This window comes from Chenopodium album, chromosome 7, assembly GCF_948465745.1.
Source record: "Chenopodium album chromosome 7, dcCheAlbu1.1, whole genome shotgun sequence".
NCBI lineage: Eukaryota > Viridiplantae > Streptophyta > Magnoliopsida > Caryophyllales > Amaranthaceae > Chenopodium > Chenopodium album.
Genome location: NC_137840.1, coordinates 34958483 through 34975073, shown reverse-complemented (window position 1 = coordinate 34975073; position 16591 = coordinate 34958483). Strand labels below are relative to the sequence as shown.

Here is a 16591-nt window from a genome sequence, read left to right as displayed (position 1 = left end):
ACAACGTTAGCTACCCACTCAGGGAAATTTCACGGCCGAATGAACTTGGCATCTAAGAGCTTTTTTAATTCGGCAGCTGCCGCCTGACTTCTTTCTTCGCCGTGGTTTCTTTTCTTTTGCCGGATGGGCTTCTTTTTAGGATCCACGGCGAGTTTGTGGACAACGAGATCCGAGCTGATGCCTGGCATCTCCTCCACTTCAAAGGCAAAGATGTCTTTGAATTCTCTGAGTAGCTGGTGAAGGCTTTCACCCAGCTTTGCAAATGCAACCGTCCCCACCTTAACAGTCCGTTCTAGACGGCTGTCGTCTAGAGGGATATCAATGTGTTCACCAGTAGGCTGGGGACGGAGGTCATCTGACTGTTCCCCGGTCAGTGATTGCTATTGTTTTTCTTTTTTGACCACCACCAGCTGATCAGGCTTTCTTTTCTTTCCGGTTGGTGGGGCCGATTGTTCTTCCTCGACATCGTCGAGGTCGATTGTTTGCTTGCCCCGACCGGATGCTACGGCCGCGGGCTTGACGTCCGAGAGGTAACACTCTCGAGCTGTCTTTTGGTCCCCATTAAGGGAGCCGATTGTTCCATCATCCTTCTGATACTTGAGTAGCATGAAAGTAGGGATGATGACGGCCTTACACTCGTTAAGAGTGGGACGGCCAAAGATGAGGTTGTAAGCTGTGAGCTCTTCAACCACTAGGAAACGGATGGTCATGTGCCGACCGTCTCCCCTGCTTCCCAGGCGGACAGGTAAGTCAATTCGTCCGACTGAGTGCACAAGTCCTCCCCCAAACCCAACAAGGGTGTGTGAGACCTCCATCATGCTATCCGATTTGTACTTGAGATTGGATAAGCATTTGAGGCTGATGAGGTTAGAGGAGCTTCCTGTGTCAATCAGAATTCGGCCAACCAACTGGTTGGCTACCTTGCACTCAATGACAACAGGGTCATCATGCGGCCGACGGACTTTGCCTCTGTCCTCCTCGGTGATGACAACTTTAGGGAAAGTGGATGTACCTGCCGCATCCCCTTCCTCAACAGAGTTGACCATCTTTCTCAGATGGTCCTTGGTGCCCCGAATGGTCGGGCCAACACCGGCAAATCCGCCTGCTATGGTGTATACCGGATCTTCATCAGTTTCGGCACTCACAGCAGGCTGGGGAGTCTTTTTCTTGGACTGCCCCGGATTTGCCTTTGAAGTCACTTTGGACTTCACATAGGACTTCAGCTGTCCTTTGTTGGCCAGACGGTCGAGCTCCCGCTTGAGACTAAAGCAGTCGTTCGTGTCATGGCCAACATCCTCATGGAAATGGCAATGCTTGTTTTTGTTCCGATTTTCGGTGGAACCTTTCATAGGAGTCGGCGGGTCAGTCGATCCTTAATTTACAAGAGGATGGAGCAGCAGTCCTTGTGGAATTCGTACCTTGGAACGTACGGTTTCCACTCCTTTTTCTTCTTCTAGGCCGGTTGATCAGAGTTATCAATGGCCCAGACTTGCTTTTTCTTTTTGCTCTCTTCTAGCTTAGGAGCCGGCTGAGCAGGCCGACTCTCTTTCTGCCGGTCGGACTTCTTATGGTCCGGCTGCTTATTGGAGGAGCAGAGTTCGGTCGCCTGTATATAGGCTTCTGCCTCTCGCAAGGCTCCTTGCAGGGTAAAGATTTGTTTGCGGACGAGTTCGTACTTAAAAGTATACCCGTCCTTCTGACCCTTACAGAAGTCTGTGAAAGCGACCTCATCAGACAGCCCATGAATCTGGATTCGGAACAGATTGAACCGCCTGACGTAGGAACGCAAGCCTTCTCTATCTCCCTGCTGTACATTGCCCAAGTCAAGACTTGTCGTTTTGGCAGGGATGTTCATAGAGAAGTTTGAAGCAAACAAGAACGCAAGCGTCTTGAAGCTGTTTATGCAACCAGCCGGTAGATTACCAAACCACTGTTGGGCTATGCCCTTTAGGGTGGCTGGAAAGGAACGACACCATGCGGCATCATCCAACCCCTGTAAATACATGAGGTGGGTGTATACTAGCAGGTGGTCTTCTGGGTTAGAGGTCCCGTCATAGGCTCCAACCAGAACGTTTTTAACTTTAGCCGGCTGTACGGCTTCAGATATTTCCCTGGAGAAAGAAGAGGGTTGATCTCCAAGGTGTTGCAGCCTAAGTTGCCAATCCATCGGCTGATAGCCGTATGCCGCCTGTCCTCCAAAGAGGGCAGGTTATATGTAAGGTAAAACTGGCGCCTGGTACAATGGTTGTGCCATGTACAGGGCCGACTGAATCATAAGAGGATCAGACTGAACCCGTTGGCTGCTTGCTGGAGTCTCATGTTCAGACTGGGAACACCTCACAAAGGTATTCCGAAAGCTATCATGATAAGTCGACGTTGAAGCCGACTCTGATAGCTGGGTTCTCTTCTCCTCAATGTATTGCCGAGCGTCAGAGAACGTTTTCTTGCTACCATTCGGCTGTATGTGCCGGATGGGTTTTCTTGTGCTCGTTTCTAGGAAACGGAGCCGAGTAAGGTCAAATTGGGGCCGGGCCTTCTCCTTAGGGGCAGGATGAGGAGTTGGCTGACGGTCCCTGATCGACTTCTGTTTGTCAGCTTGGGCTGGCTTCTTGGCCAACTGCTCCTTTCTAGGAGCAGGCAACTTCTTTGAGGCGAGTTGTTTGATTTCACCCCTGAGGCTGCTCAGAAGTGTCATGAGTTCATCTCGAGTGACGGGAGTTGATCCTGCCGCCTAGGAGGGATCAACCGGCCGCCCCGAGGGCTTCTTTGGCTGTCCAGCAGTTTTGCTTGGCCCTGCCTGATCATGATGGCGCTCCCGCCTCTCCTTACTGCGGATGCGTTTAGAGATGAGGGATCCATATGGATCCACATAGGTTTCGACATCAGGGTCGTCACCTGAGTCATGATCCGTTTGGACCTCTACGTCATCTGGAGGCGGATTGGCCTCTGGGTTCGGTACAGGTGCTTGTGAAGCCATTTCAGAGGTACTCTCCCCACAGACGGCACCAAATGTTTCGGGGGTTTTTGTCTCTTGGGAGAGTTACAATACTGAGACTGGATTCAGCAAAGGACGCCAGTACCTGCAAAGCAAACGGACCGCCGGATGATCGGTGGTCCGCCTCCAAAGATTAAGTTAATAAACATTCGGTAATAAAACGTGCGGAAGTAAAGTTTATCTGCTCGGATTCCAAGCTCAGGTAAAGTGTTGTGTGTTCCTTGAAAACGACAGCTCTGTGGTAAGTGATGTGTTGTCTCGTATTGTGTGTATATTCTCTGTCTTGTCATAAATGTAAGAATGTCCCTATTTATAGGGTCCTTTTGGAAAGTGTGCCCCTCCAGGATCTAGTGACCTAGGAATTAGGTCACGCCGTTTTGCGGCGCCTCGGGATTTGGGCCTTTGAAGGCTGCCATCCTAGGGGCAATGCCTGAGTGACACGTGTCACTGAGCCCAAAAGGCCTTTGGGCATCTTTTGGGTGACACGTGTCGCCATCTGAATAGTCCATGCTGGATCATCAGTCTGCTTAGGACAAAAGAGTGTCCGCCTTCCACGTGTCATCATTCCATAGGTCCAAATGGCACCTCTTTGGAGGACACGTGGCGCTTTCTGATTGGGCCACTTGGCCGGGTATAAAATACCCAAATCACCTCAAATTATCCTATTTTCAAATAACCACCCATTTTTTCAAATATTTAAAATAATCACCCATTAAAATAAATAACCCATTAAAATAAATAAAGTAAGAATTCACTACCCATTGCCTGAGTCCGACCAATTTTCCATCAAGTGGACCCATTTAACAACTATTTGCATTGTTTCGTTTTATATAGTCAGAGCCTCGATTCTTTTTTCCTCATCTCATTTTTTTCATTTTCATAAACCTTGGTTCTCAATTTTGGGTGAAATTCATTGTCGCATACAACAATTAAACAGTTGAGTCAATAATTGAACATCTAATTAGTAACAATTATTCGAACAACAACAAATAGATTGTTGCTCATTAATTAGGGCTTTTTTTGTTGATTTTGTTGATTTGCAAAAGAATTTAGAGATTTTTCAGTGATTTTTTTGATAATTTGTTGGTGTAAATGAATTGAGGAAAAAAAAAAAGAGGCTCTGAGTATATGAAATGAAAAAATAGTCGTTATGTGGGTCCAATTGACGGAAAATTAGTCACTCAGACAATGGGTGGTGCTTTCAAACTTTTTTTTTTATGGGATGGTTATTTCAAATATTCAAAAAAAGAGGTGGTTATTTCAAAATAGGGTGATTTGAGGGGTGGTTATTTCAAAAAAAATCCTTTAAAAGATGAGGGAAACAATTTCTACAAGCAAAACCAAATAGGGTCTGCTATTGCGAAATACTCTCTTACTCTAAAAATATTGTCCTTTGCTTCAGTTTGTAGTGATGAGGATAAATTGATGTTTCCGAGCACAGTCGTGTCCCTTAATCTAAACTTGGGTGTCTGCTTTATCAAGGTGAAAGACTATGATTGAGGGGTCAATTATGTTCAACGGTTTTGTGTTTCGATACTACTAATGTGAAAGCTTACTTCAGAAGAGCGATTGCGGTTTTAGAGCTTAATAAACCTTCCTTAACTTTCATAGATCTTGCATAAGCCCTCATATTAGATCTTTAAAACACTAAGTTCCAACAAAAACTAAAGGAGGTGATATCCTTATTAGGTTGGACTCCGGATTTTGTCGATGAGGCACTTGCAGTAACAAGGGATAATGATAGGTTTAGAGATTATATATGTTCATTCGGGGAAAGAAGATAATAGTAAGAAGTTAGGGGGAAAAAAAAGGGAAAAGAAAGGTAAGAGATAGTCGTGGTGATGGTAATGTTCGAAGGTGTACAAGTGTGATAGACAACACCAACATGGAAAAGAATGTTGGTGGCAATTCTTTGGATTTGGAGGGTAAAGACAACCCTATCAACGAAAATCTACTTAGGCCCAACATTATAGATAACAATTGTGTCCTGAAGGGAACTTTAGAAATAAATAACTCAAATCTGACAGGGTCAAATTTTTGGTTTTAAAGCCGGGAGCGATATGATTCATATTTGCATCTCACTCCAACAATGTATGGAGCGATTTCCAGATGACAAATAGTAAAATACTATTGTTCTTCCCTAAAGAATTTCATTACCATTCTAGTAGCCAATCCTTTGAAGAAGATGGATAGTGGTGAAACTCAAGAAGGTTCTACACCAATGGAGCTTAGTCACCCCCTGTGGAAGGGCATGATAGGTGTGAAATGACTCCAGATTTGATGCAAGTAGATCCAGCCATAGGTATGACAAATCAAAAGTCATCATGTGAAGCTACGTCAGCACTCCTACCACTTCCGCCAGTTTCTTCCCCTTTGCAGACTTTCGTTCGCCCAACAACGTCCTCCTCTGAAAATTTGTTGGGTTTTGTCTCGTCTCCCCGTCCTAGGTTTAGAAGGAAATACGCCACTCTACAAAGTAGGTCTCCCGTGCTTTTTACTAACTCTTTGTTTTGCAGGTTAAGTAGCTCTAAAAGAATATGTTCTTGTCCCATTGGGTATACTTGATTTCCTAATCATAAGTAGAGCTGTCAATTCGGGTAAACGGGTCAAGTTTGGGTCGGGTAAGAGTGGATCGGGTCAACTTGGGTCAGGTCAATTTGGGTTAACGTTGTAACCTATGCGGGTCGAGTTCGGGTTGGTCATGCTTGAGTCGGGTCACGTCGAATCAGCCCCACTATCTTTCTTTTACAATTTTTTTAATACTCCAACTACCCCACTTACCTCTTATTTTATTTAAGTCAATTAAATTGCCTAAAACTATGTGCTGGTCAAACTGTAACACTTAAAAAAACACGGAGGGAGCATATTTCTTCATTAAGTTTACTAATTTTTAACCGAACTGAAATTAATTTTACCGAACTGAATTATTTTTATTAAACTGAAATTATTTTTACTAAATTGGAATCAATTTTACTGAACTGAAATTATTTTTACAGAATATTTTTTATTAAGGTGTAGTGAGTAGGCCTAAATATGACAATATAAAAACAATTGACTAATCTATACTAATATTTGTTTAAATTAAAAAAAAGAAAAAGAAAAATCTATACTAATATTTAATTCCTACCTTATTATCCTCATCTTAATAACCCCTTAAAAAGTTTGAACATTCCCCCTTATGAATAGCAGCTTATGAATTTGGTGTTTGAATTTAAGGCTAGAGACCTAGAGTTAGGATCCTTCAATGGCAAACTGAAGAACGTCAATGGAAAAACAAAGAAACTTCAAAGGAGCGAGAAATAGAGAAAATACCTTATCAAATAATTTTCACAAACAACACTAGTTATCTTAAAAGAGAGAAAATTTCCATGTTTGTGATGATTTTTCCAATTTATTTATTTATTTATTTTTTAAAAATCACGAAATGATTTTAAAACTGAAAATTTTCAGTAGAATAGACCATAGAAGTATGGTGTAGTTTATCTCAAAAAGTCAAAATCAACCCGATTCTTGACATTTTGAATTTTATTGTAAGTTTTACTAACCTACGACACACATGCCATATATCTCCAACTAAATACCTAATATTAAAACTTTAACTATTTTTTCCCATCACCAATAAATATGACTATAAAAAATAACTTGACTAAGTCACTAAGCGACTGTTCTGATTTACTGAACTAAACTGAAATGAACTGAAATGAATATTTTATGAGAGAGAGAAATTTGAAATTAAACTGAAATAAGTTGAATTGAACTGAACTGATCGATTGAAGCTAAAGTGAACTGAACTAAAATTAAGTTGAAGAGAACATACCCTAATCTATACTAATACTAGATTAGTGCCTGTGCGATGCACAATAGTAATAATTTTTTCCCACATAGTTTACTTGTAATATAATTTAAATTAATTAAAAACAAAATTGAAATAATTTATATATATCGAATGTAATAAATTTATTATCTCAAACAAATATTTAAGCAAAATATAATATTTTTTTTTTTGTATTTACTAAGATATTAATTTTTATAATTGCGTAATAATTAAAAAAAAATTGATTGATACTTTATATTTTCCTAGAATTAGACGCATGGTATAGTTTGAAGTGTATGGATTTGCATGAGGATGAAGCATTGGATCGTAAGGGATGGATCGGAGGAGGAAAAATCTATGTTGATGACTACACGGAATAATCAAATTTGGTTCATGTTAATCGATTGTTCTCAACTCTGTTTCTTATCAATGAATTTCAGCTTTAACATGCAATAGTAAAATCTATGATCCCAATATTCAATTACAAAAATTTAGTGTGATATATAGAGATACGAGAGTCGATCTAAGTATAATTTGGGCAACTTTAACTTAGACACTTTTGATGAGATTATTAATTATCGTTGTTTGTATATCTTATTTACAGGCTCCGCTCAAAATTAGTTTTTATCATTTTCGGCAATTCAGAACATATACACATTATGTTCATATATAATGCACATTCTACTTAAACATTATGCACATTCTAGTATATATTCAGCAATGTATATGAGAATATGCATGTACGGTTGTAAAAAAAATTGGCATATCATTGCCAGACTGGTAATTCATTTATGTTGGACTAAGAATAACATTGTATAAATGATATTCTTGGAAAACAAAAGATTATGCACATTATATTCATAATTTATGACAATATATTTGAGTTTAATATTTTTTTGCACGTTTGTTAAAAAAAAATGCACATTTAGTAATAAATTTATGCATGTATATTTATAATTCCCTCGTTAACTATTATATGCAACAGATACTATAAATTGATGCTAACTATTATGTGCAATAAATGTTTTCTTTCCTTTTTAGGTAATCATTTCTCTCTGTCTTTCTCCTCATCACATGCACCCAACTTTTTCTCTCTTCATTTTACATTTACAAACAAATTTTGCCTATGAGTCCGCAAACACCCCTTTGTAGCAAACAATAGTTAATGGAAGAAATGTTTGTGATGATAGGTTTTGGCTACCGTAGGTAAGTAGTGAATGCTTTCCAAAAAAAAAAAAAAAAAAAAAAAAGGGTAAGTAGTAAATGATTGATAGATTATAGTTGAGTAAATCCTTTAAGTAGTAGTTCATAGATTCTGTCAAAGATGTCATTGTTTGAGTTGCTTCTTGTATACATCAACCTGATTACATTTCTTTTATAGATTCAAGTTTATATTATTGTACATTTGTTTTAGAAAATTTTGACAATTACCACCTTCTGTTATGTTCATTTTAGCAATTACTACCTTTTTTTTTTTTTTTTTTTGAAAATTACCACCTTCTATTTTCAAAAACATCAAAAGTTACCACCTTCTTGCCCCCCAATTAGCACGTGACGTCATTTTGGGCCAATTCTTTCCATTCCCTCCCTATTTCCCTTACATTTCTCATTCCTATTTGGATTCTCATCTCCCCTTTCACTTTTTTTTCCCCAAACCACCAATAATTTTCCGTCAATTTTGATTTGGAGGAGTGAATTGAAGAGTTTCTGAATTTTTGGGGGAAAATAAGTGAATGAGAAGGTAAGAATCGGGTTATGGAAGAGAAATGGGAGAGAAATAGGGAGGAAAGGGAAAGAATGAGCCCAAAATGATGTCACGTGATAGTTGGGAGGCAAGAAGGAGGTAACTTTTGATGTTTTTGAAAATAGAAAGTGGTAATTTTCAAAAAGAAAAATAGAAGGTGGTAATTGATAAAATGGACATAACAGAAGGTGGTAATTGTCAAAATTTCTTTTGTTTTACTTTACTGGTTGTGGTGCCATGCTTTATTGGGCAAATCAGGACTCATCTTAGTAGTCAAGCCTTAGTAATTTAAGCTTATTAGCAAATTTAGAGCTCTTTGAAGCAGTTTCTCGTATAGGAATTTGTGCAGTTAATGTCGGGTTTGGTTGCACTATTTAGTGTCTGAATCATTGTATTGTGGTGCTTGTACTGTTGTTATGCAACTAGGTTCATTATATTAGACTTTAGTTTTGGTCCAATTACTAAATTGTAGTTCCTTTACGTATGTGCAGGTTGATACACTGGCGTTTAAAAAATCTCTCATAATATGACATTCAAAATGATCCTCTTTAAGAATCGAAAACTACTTGTGGGTCTCTTTTGTATGAACTCCAGCTATGATACAAGCTAATTGCACTTCAGCTCTTCAAGGTTAGGATGTTATTTTTATCTTGTTTTCATCGGTGATTAACTATGTTCTCTATGCCTACTATTTTATTTAGATGATACGGGATGAAATGGGCAAGCCAAAAACAACTAGGATAAGATGTTGAGCTTGAACAAGAATGCATAAGTAGACACGAGAAAGTTTTTATTTTTTTATTTTTTTTTTTTTTTTTTTTGACAAGAGCAAAGGAACAAACAAAGTTACATATGGTTAGTCGTGTTAAGGCGGCAAATCCTAGCCAAGTCATTTGCCCTCTTAACTTGATCTCTAGCGACCTTTAGAATGGTGCATCTTTTGAATGATGCGCCCAAATTTTTTATCTCACGAACCGTCCACGAGATTCCTATATCCATTCCTTTTTGGTCTCGGAGGTTGTTAAGGAGAGAGATAGAGTCCGAGAGGACAAGGAGGCCTTGCTTTCCCCTTGCCTTAGCCCATTTCATGGCCTCTAAGCATGCCCACGCTTCACAATGCAAAGCAGAGTTTGCAGTCCCATGCTTTCCTCCTTCCATATTGGTCATCATCCCCTCAGTACTACCCTTACCTGACCACCCAATCCCTTCCCTCTTAGTCTTTTTATCCCAAGAGCCATCCACTTCCACCAAGAATTGATCAAACCCTTCTTTTTCATGTCCCAGTTGAACATGGTTGAAGCCCGGTGGGTGGGAGGGATCCTCCCTCTCACTACTCGTGTTATTATCATGCCGCTCTTCATTATGAGAGAAAGTCTCATGTTCCTGCATTGCTTGGTTGATGAGTTCCTCAGCCCCCAAATTTGGCCCTCCTCTCGTACCATTGAAACTTCTGGCATTCCTTGTTTTCCATAGTCCCCATAATGTTGCAATAAATAGAACAGTACGGTTGCTATGCTTACCATCCTCGCTATTGAACAGCAGGATATATGATTGGATCCAATCCCTCACTGAATTGAACCCAATAGAGTCAGAGCAAATTGCTAGGGGGCTATTACCCCAGGCCTCCTTTGCTAGAATACATAATCTAAACAGGTGTTGGCTATCTTCAGACTCCTCCCCGCAGTAGCCACATATATCATCTAACTGGATACCCCTCCTGGCTAAATTCCCCTTAACTGCAATTCTATCATGGTAAAGCCTCCACATAAATATTTTCCATTTTGGTTGGATTTTCAGTCTCCAGATAAGCTTTACAAAAACCTGATTCTTCTCAGTGGGGATTACCTCTCGGGCTAATTCTTCTTCTTTCATAAGGAAATAGTATCCTGTTTTAACTGTATATAGACACGAGAAAAGTTGATGTAGCTAACTGCTCTAGAACTTAGCTACAACTGGCTATAATTAGATGGTTCAGAGGCAAAACTTGCGGCCATTTATTCTGCAATTGGAGAACTACCATTACATATATGTAATAGTTCTTGTAATTAATTTGTAAACTAGGTAGGATTAGTAACCTTTACTCGTTTTTAGAATGCTTGATTAGGCTTCTAATTTTATAATACCTTGTGCGATTCCTATGACTTGTGATGTGTCTAACATACATTTCTTTACAAAGTAGTTTGCATTCTACTTTTGTCAGTTTAATTACTATGCAAATGTCAATTATTATAACCTTATTAGATCATGATAAACATGTACGAAGTATCAAATTGTTTACTAAAAATTTTTGTGATACATGTTTATTTACCAAACAAAAACTTTTGCATGCCCTCGCTTTACAATAATTTTATTGTACATCGAACATCTTACGAAAAGTGACCTTTTTTTTCGTACAAAAGTGACCCTTTTTTTACACAAAAGTGAACTTTTTTTTTTCACAAAAGTGATTTTTTTTTTTTTTTTTACAAAAGTTACCTTTTGTTTTCACAAAAGTGACTTTTTTTTTCACAAAAGTAATAAAGCTACATATGCAAAACAGAAAAACAGAGTATCAAAATCAACAAAAATAAACCCAAAATTAAAAATAACAATGTACAAAGTATAGTCTATGTGCAAAGAAAGGGAGTGACATTTAGAATGCTACCACTACAAGAAAAATCACTTTTCGTAGCGATTATTTCGTAGCGATTGTTCATTCGCTACAATATGCAAGTATGTTTGTGAAATAATTAAGGATGTCGTATCATTTTTACAATCGCCATGGTTTTCCCATATAAAATCGATACGGAAAGCATAATAATACATATACACACTATTTTTACACATTTATTTAATTTTGAGAAATCGTATCATTTACAATCGCCACTAAATTCAAAAAATCGATACGAAAAGCCTTTTCAACACTAGATATATAAATATTGTTTGACAAAGAATACATAAAATATGTCATAACTTATTGGTGAAACATTTAATATAAGAGTTTGAGGTTGCATGTTCGAATCTTGTAAAGATCATACGCATGTTTTTTTTTTTTTTTTGAAGAAAATGAGTTGAACATTTATAGCGATTGTAATCGCTACAATAATCACCACGATTGGATGTAGTTTTTCGTATCGATTATTGAGGCCAACCCCAACGATATTGAAAACCACTACTAAAGGCTAAGGCAACGGGGGATATTGTATCGAATGACCATTCGTTGGGAAAGTTTTTTGTTGCAATTACAATCGATACTAAAGGTTAAAATAATCGCTACGAAAAGGTTATTTTCTTGTAGTGTACGTCTATAAACAATTGCTTCGTTCACATGGATCATCTTAGAAGAAATTCATGCACGGAACATAAAGGATTAGCTAAATTTAAAGCAACCTTGGCGAGAACAGGGATGAAAGCCTGGCATGAGGGGATGAAATTCGCCGGAGGGGAGGTTTGGGTTAAGGAATTGACAACGGCGGGGAAGTTTGGGGGTTATTGAGAGATTGGAGAAAGGTTTTTGGTTGGAGAGGGGGTTTTTTTTTGTGGTGATGGCAGAGGTAAAGGGGGAGGTGGAGGCGGCAGCGGTGGCGGGGGTTTAGCTGGAACAGAGGTTGAGGTTTCACTCTCTCTCTCTTTAGCTCACTCTCTCTCATTTTTCAGGTAAAGGTTGAGCTGATTTACAATAATAATATTGTGCATCGGTTTTTTTTCTAATATTTGTGTTTACCAAAATATGAGAATCAACATTGCACATGATAATCTTTACTAAATAATTATAAGCAATATTAATTCGTGATATTAGGAACTTATCATACTAACTCCGCAAAATATTAAATCACCATTATTAAATATCAATCAATATCAAAAAAGACCACACCATCTAACTTCCTAATGATGAGACTTTTAAAAGTATATTAACGTCACTTTCAATTTATGGTCCACCAAATTCGTATTGTAAGGTGTTTTTTTTTTTAAATAAAAAAAATAAAGCTTAAATAAATTACAAAATATTTTTGGATTGTATCCTCTTTTGAATCAAAAATAAAAACTGAAAAAAAAAATTACAAAATATATTATAATTTTGATAAAGGGTTCACACTTTTTGTCCAATGAGACTCAATATTGAGTATCTAAACTTAACAATTTTCTTTTGGAATTGCTGCAATTCGGGTCAACAGGTCGGGTTCGGGTCATATTTTGGGTAGTGCTTAGAAACTATAAAAAAAAAATAGTTTAAAACCTAATATTATTACTATATATGAAATGTTGGTCAAATGGGGTCGAATTCGGATTGTTCGAGTCGGGTTGGGTTCAGGTTTCTCTCAATAACTTCGGGTCGGGTTAGAGATTGCAAACCCTAGTTTAGATACCAACTTATTGGTATCCTTTGCAAAAAATACTTTCTTTCTCCTTTAAAAAACTCACTCAAGTCTTACTATTGAAGATGGTCTAATAATAATACGAAGTACTGGAAATATATTAATTTTTTTTTGTTGAATAGGGAAATATATTAACTTAATATAACTGAATAACAATAATTTTCCTCAAAAAAAAAAGAATAATATTAAAGATCTAATTAAGCCAATAAATACAACAAAATAAAAGTTGGACTATCCGGACAACTAGTATTTACAAAGGTATATTTGAGATGGAAAATTCTCAAAGGTTTTCTTTAAAAAAAAAATAAAAAAAAAAAAAAAAAAAAAAAAAAAAAAAATTGAGAACTTTTGTAAAGTTAGTTCAAAATCTATACTATATACAAACGTAATCGTTGAAGGGACAAATGATTTTATGAAAAATTTTCTCTTCAAAGTGATTTTTTTTTTTATTTAAAAAAAAAAAAAAAACCTATTAAAAAAATTTAAAGGATAGGCATATTAATAATCAATTTTAAAAATAGAAAAAATTATTACATAAGTTATTTTTTTTTTTTGAACACTCATAAGTTATTTAATTTCAATTAACTTTATTTCAATTGACTATTATTATATCATACTTTATAAATCCGTGAATTTCACGGAGACAAAACTAGTAAGTGTTTATTTGGTCACCTTAAAGTAAATTCAAATTAGTTTGGCATGTGTTATAATTTAATTGCTCAGCTTAAAAAAAAAAAGTTTATTTTTAATATTTTTTGTTTTCTATCCCACCATTGTTTTTTATTTTTTTACTTGAAATTGTGTTTGCAATAATGTCAATATTTTCTATTTGATTTTTGTATATCTGGTATAATTGTGAATGTCAAGCTAATTAATAGTTGATAATTCTATGCTAATATTGGCTAAACAAGTAAACAGGGTTGCGGTTGCGGGGTTGGTGATTATTCTTTAAATCAATGGTTCGCAAGATTGATTATGAGAAGCGTATTTAAATTCAATGTTGGGGTGGTTGTTAGTGGATTTACAAGGGATGGTGGGGTGGCAGACCGTAGCTTGAAGGTGGTGGTGTTTGAGTTGAGGGTGATTATAGGGTGGTTGGGTGGGTTAAAGCTTAAAAGTGGTCGTTGCCTGGCTGGAAAGGTTGTGGCTGGAAAAGTTAGTTTATTTTTGATAAATTTTCCAAAAAAATATTATTGTAAAAATTAATTAAAATTAAAAACCTACTATAAATAGACATAGTTAACCAGAAATCCTAATTATACAGAAACAGACATCAAATCAATATAAACCTTAACTTCTTTCTCTCCTCACTCTTGTCAAATAATCGCCGCTCTCTCCTTGTTATCTCCCTTCTTTGAGTGTCTTTCATCTTTTTTCAGGTTTGATCTTTAATTCTTTCCAACTTACAAAATTATTGATTGAAAATTTAACGTGTAAACAAGTTGTAAAATTGTTAATTGAAATTGTAAAATTATTGGTTAAAACTTGAAGTTGTAAAATTGTTGATTGAAGATGAGAAATTATTTATTAAAACTGTGAAATTGATGATTGAAGTTGTTAATTAGTTAATATCTAAATTAATTAATGGGTGATTGACATAAAACACCTATACCTATATATATTTTGGTATTGTATTTTATTAAGTAATTTTTAAAATTTAGATGATTTGTTAGGATTTTTATTTGATTTGTCATATTCATTAAACAATTTGTTTATGAAATTATTTGTCTGTTGTTTCTGGTGTATTGTACAGTAAGCCTATGGCATTACCTGTAATTGATGTTTCTTCTATTACCATCTCCCCCAACAATCTACCATGTGCTGTTTATGGCAGTATTACTGCATTTGACCAAGTGGACTTACACTTACCCTTATTTGAACTATTTGAACGGGATGCTCAACATCCCGAGCTTATCACCGAAACCGGCCAAGCCTTGTCGATCATTAGACCGGACAATATATTACTTATGCAACAACCAGTATTATCCTTCACCCTTAAAGTCAAGGGTGAGAATGAGGACGAGGATAATGCTATAATTGCCCGTGGCACTGTCATGTTAGACATTACAACTTACAATGACTATGAACAAGTCAAGTACTCAGATGTCAAGGGGGACTGTGGGCACGCCACCGTGAATTACATTGCGCTGCCATGTGCATATGTAGCTCGTCTAACTATCGGTATAATGAACGATCTGTATTTTCATGCTGATGGTCAGCTATAAAGTGTTAGCCAACAAGATTCTGAAAATCAGGATGTTGTTGCTGATGGTCAGCTACAAACTGTTAACCAAAAGATATGTTCTTTGAATGGAAGTATTGTTGCGCATTATGGCAAGACTTTTGGGCGCACAGACCATTTTAGCATTATGCTTTTGAACACACCATCAGATGAGTCTATACCCCTTTTCTCTAAACATCCTGAAATTAAAAATCTCGTTATGAAGCTCACTAGAGAATTTGTGGCTGTGCCTGCATATTCGCCTCTGATTCTCAAAGTAGATCTAAGGCTGACTAATTCAAGTATGCCTATTGCCGATGACAAGGAACTTATATTGGGCCCTATGATAGGAGAGTTTTCTCAAAGTTTATGTCAAATTGTATCCTACCATTATGGTGTGAGGATGTTTATTATGTTGATTGTGCTTTCAAAGAACCGAGCTTTCTGTATCCATCTTCTAGGAACACGATGAGGAAGTCATTAGATTGGGGGAAAGGACGAAGTGGGGGAGAAACCATGTTGGAAGTTTTTTCTGTTTTCATTGGTCAGGAAAACGATCATGACTTGAATGTCTGTGGGTCAATTTCGGTAGTATACGGTCGTAAAGTCTTTGACATATTCAAGAGAGATGACAGTAATCCTGATAAATTGATGGATGGTAGGAAGTTGTTAACTATCAATAGACCGTTCATACTTGAGTTTGAGGATCAATTCCCCCAGTTTCACATAAGGGTGAATCTTAAGGATGCTGATAATCGTATTTTGATGGAGGAGCTCCTCAGATGAATATAATAAGCTTGTAGGAGTGCTGGTTTCGGAATCTCGTGTTGCTGTGCCTGTTGATCACGGCTATAATACCAGTGTAGACTTGTATGCAAGCTCCCTTACCCAAAGCTGTCTAGCTGAACACTTTCAGAAGACTTTGTCATTTCAGTTTGATAAAGACAGACCGATGAAGATGGAAATTCCGGGAGTATATTTTGACCTTCATATAGAATTATAATATTGGTAATTTTGTTTGCTATTTTTTTTCTTTCTTTTTTTTTTAAATTTGGGTTGCTCTTAATTTACGGAGTATTTTTCATGAAATTTTTTCTGTGGAGGCGGATGCACCATGCTTGGTGCATCCAGTGTTTTTTAAAAAAAGGCGGAATGAACATTTAGCTATTCAGTAAAGAACATATAGTTGTTTTGTAAAGAACATATAGCTATTTTATAAAGAACATCCAGTTTTATATGTTTTTTTTTTTGTAAATCTAAAGAACATTTGTAATATTAGTAAAGAACATAATAATATTAAAGAACATTATTCATATAATAAATGTACATTTGGTATAAATGATCATGTATGTATATGAAAATGTACATTTTACTGTATTATAATGTACATTGTATTATATTCTAATGAACATATATGTTATAATGTTGGTTACATGTTTTATGTACATTGTATTATTTGCAT

The 16591-nt window shown here is 36.7% G+C and overlaps 1 protein-coding gene across 1 annotated transcript; it reads right to left on the bottom strand.

The window, feature by feature from the left end:
* Positions 1-9399: 9399 nt before the first annotated feature.
* On the bottom strand, positions 9400-10425 carry LOC145640153 (uncharacterized). Its single transcript, XM_081691461.1, has one exon. The coding sequence runs from the start codon at positions 10423-10425 to the stop codon at positions 9400-9402; it is 1026 nt and encodes a 341-aa protein (XP_081547587.1).
* Positions 10426-16591: the final 6166 nt, after the last annotated feature.

Excerpts from the sequence above, each read along its gene's own strand:
- LOC145640153 (XM_081691461.1), bottom strand. The coding sequence starts at position 10,425 with ATGAAAGAAGAAGAATTAGCCCGAGAGGTAATCCCCACTGAGAAGAAT.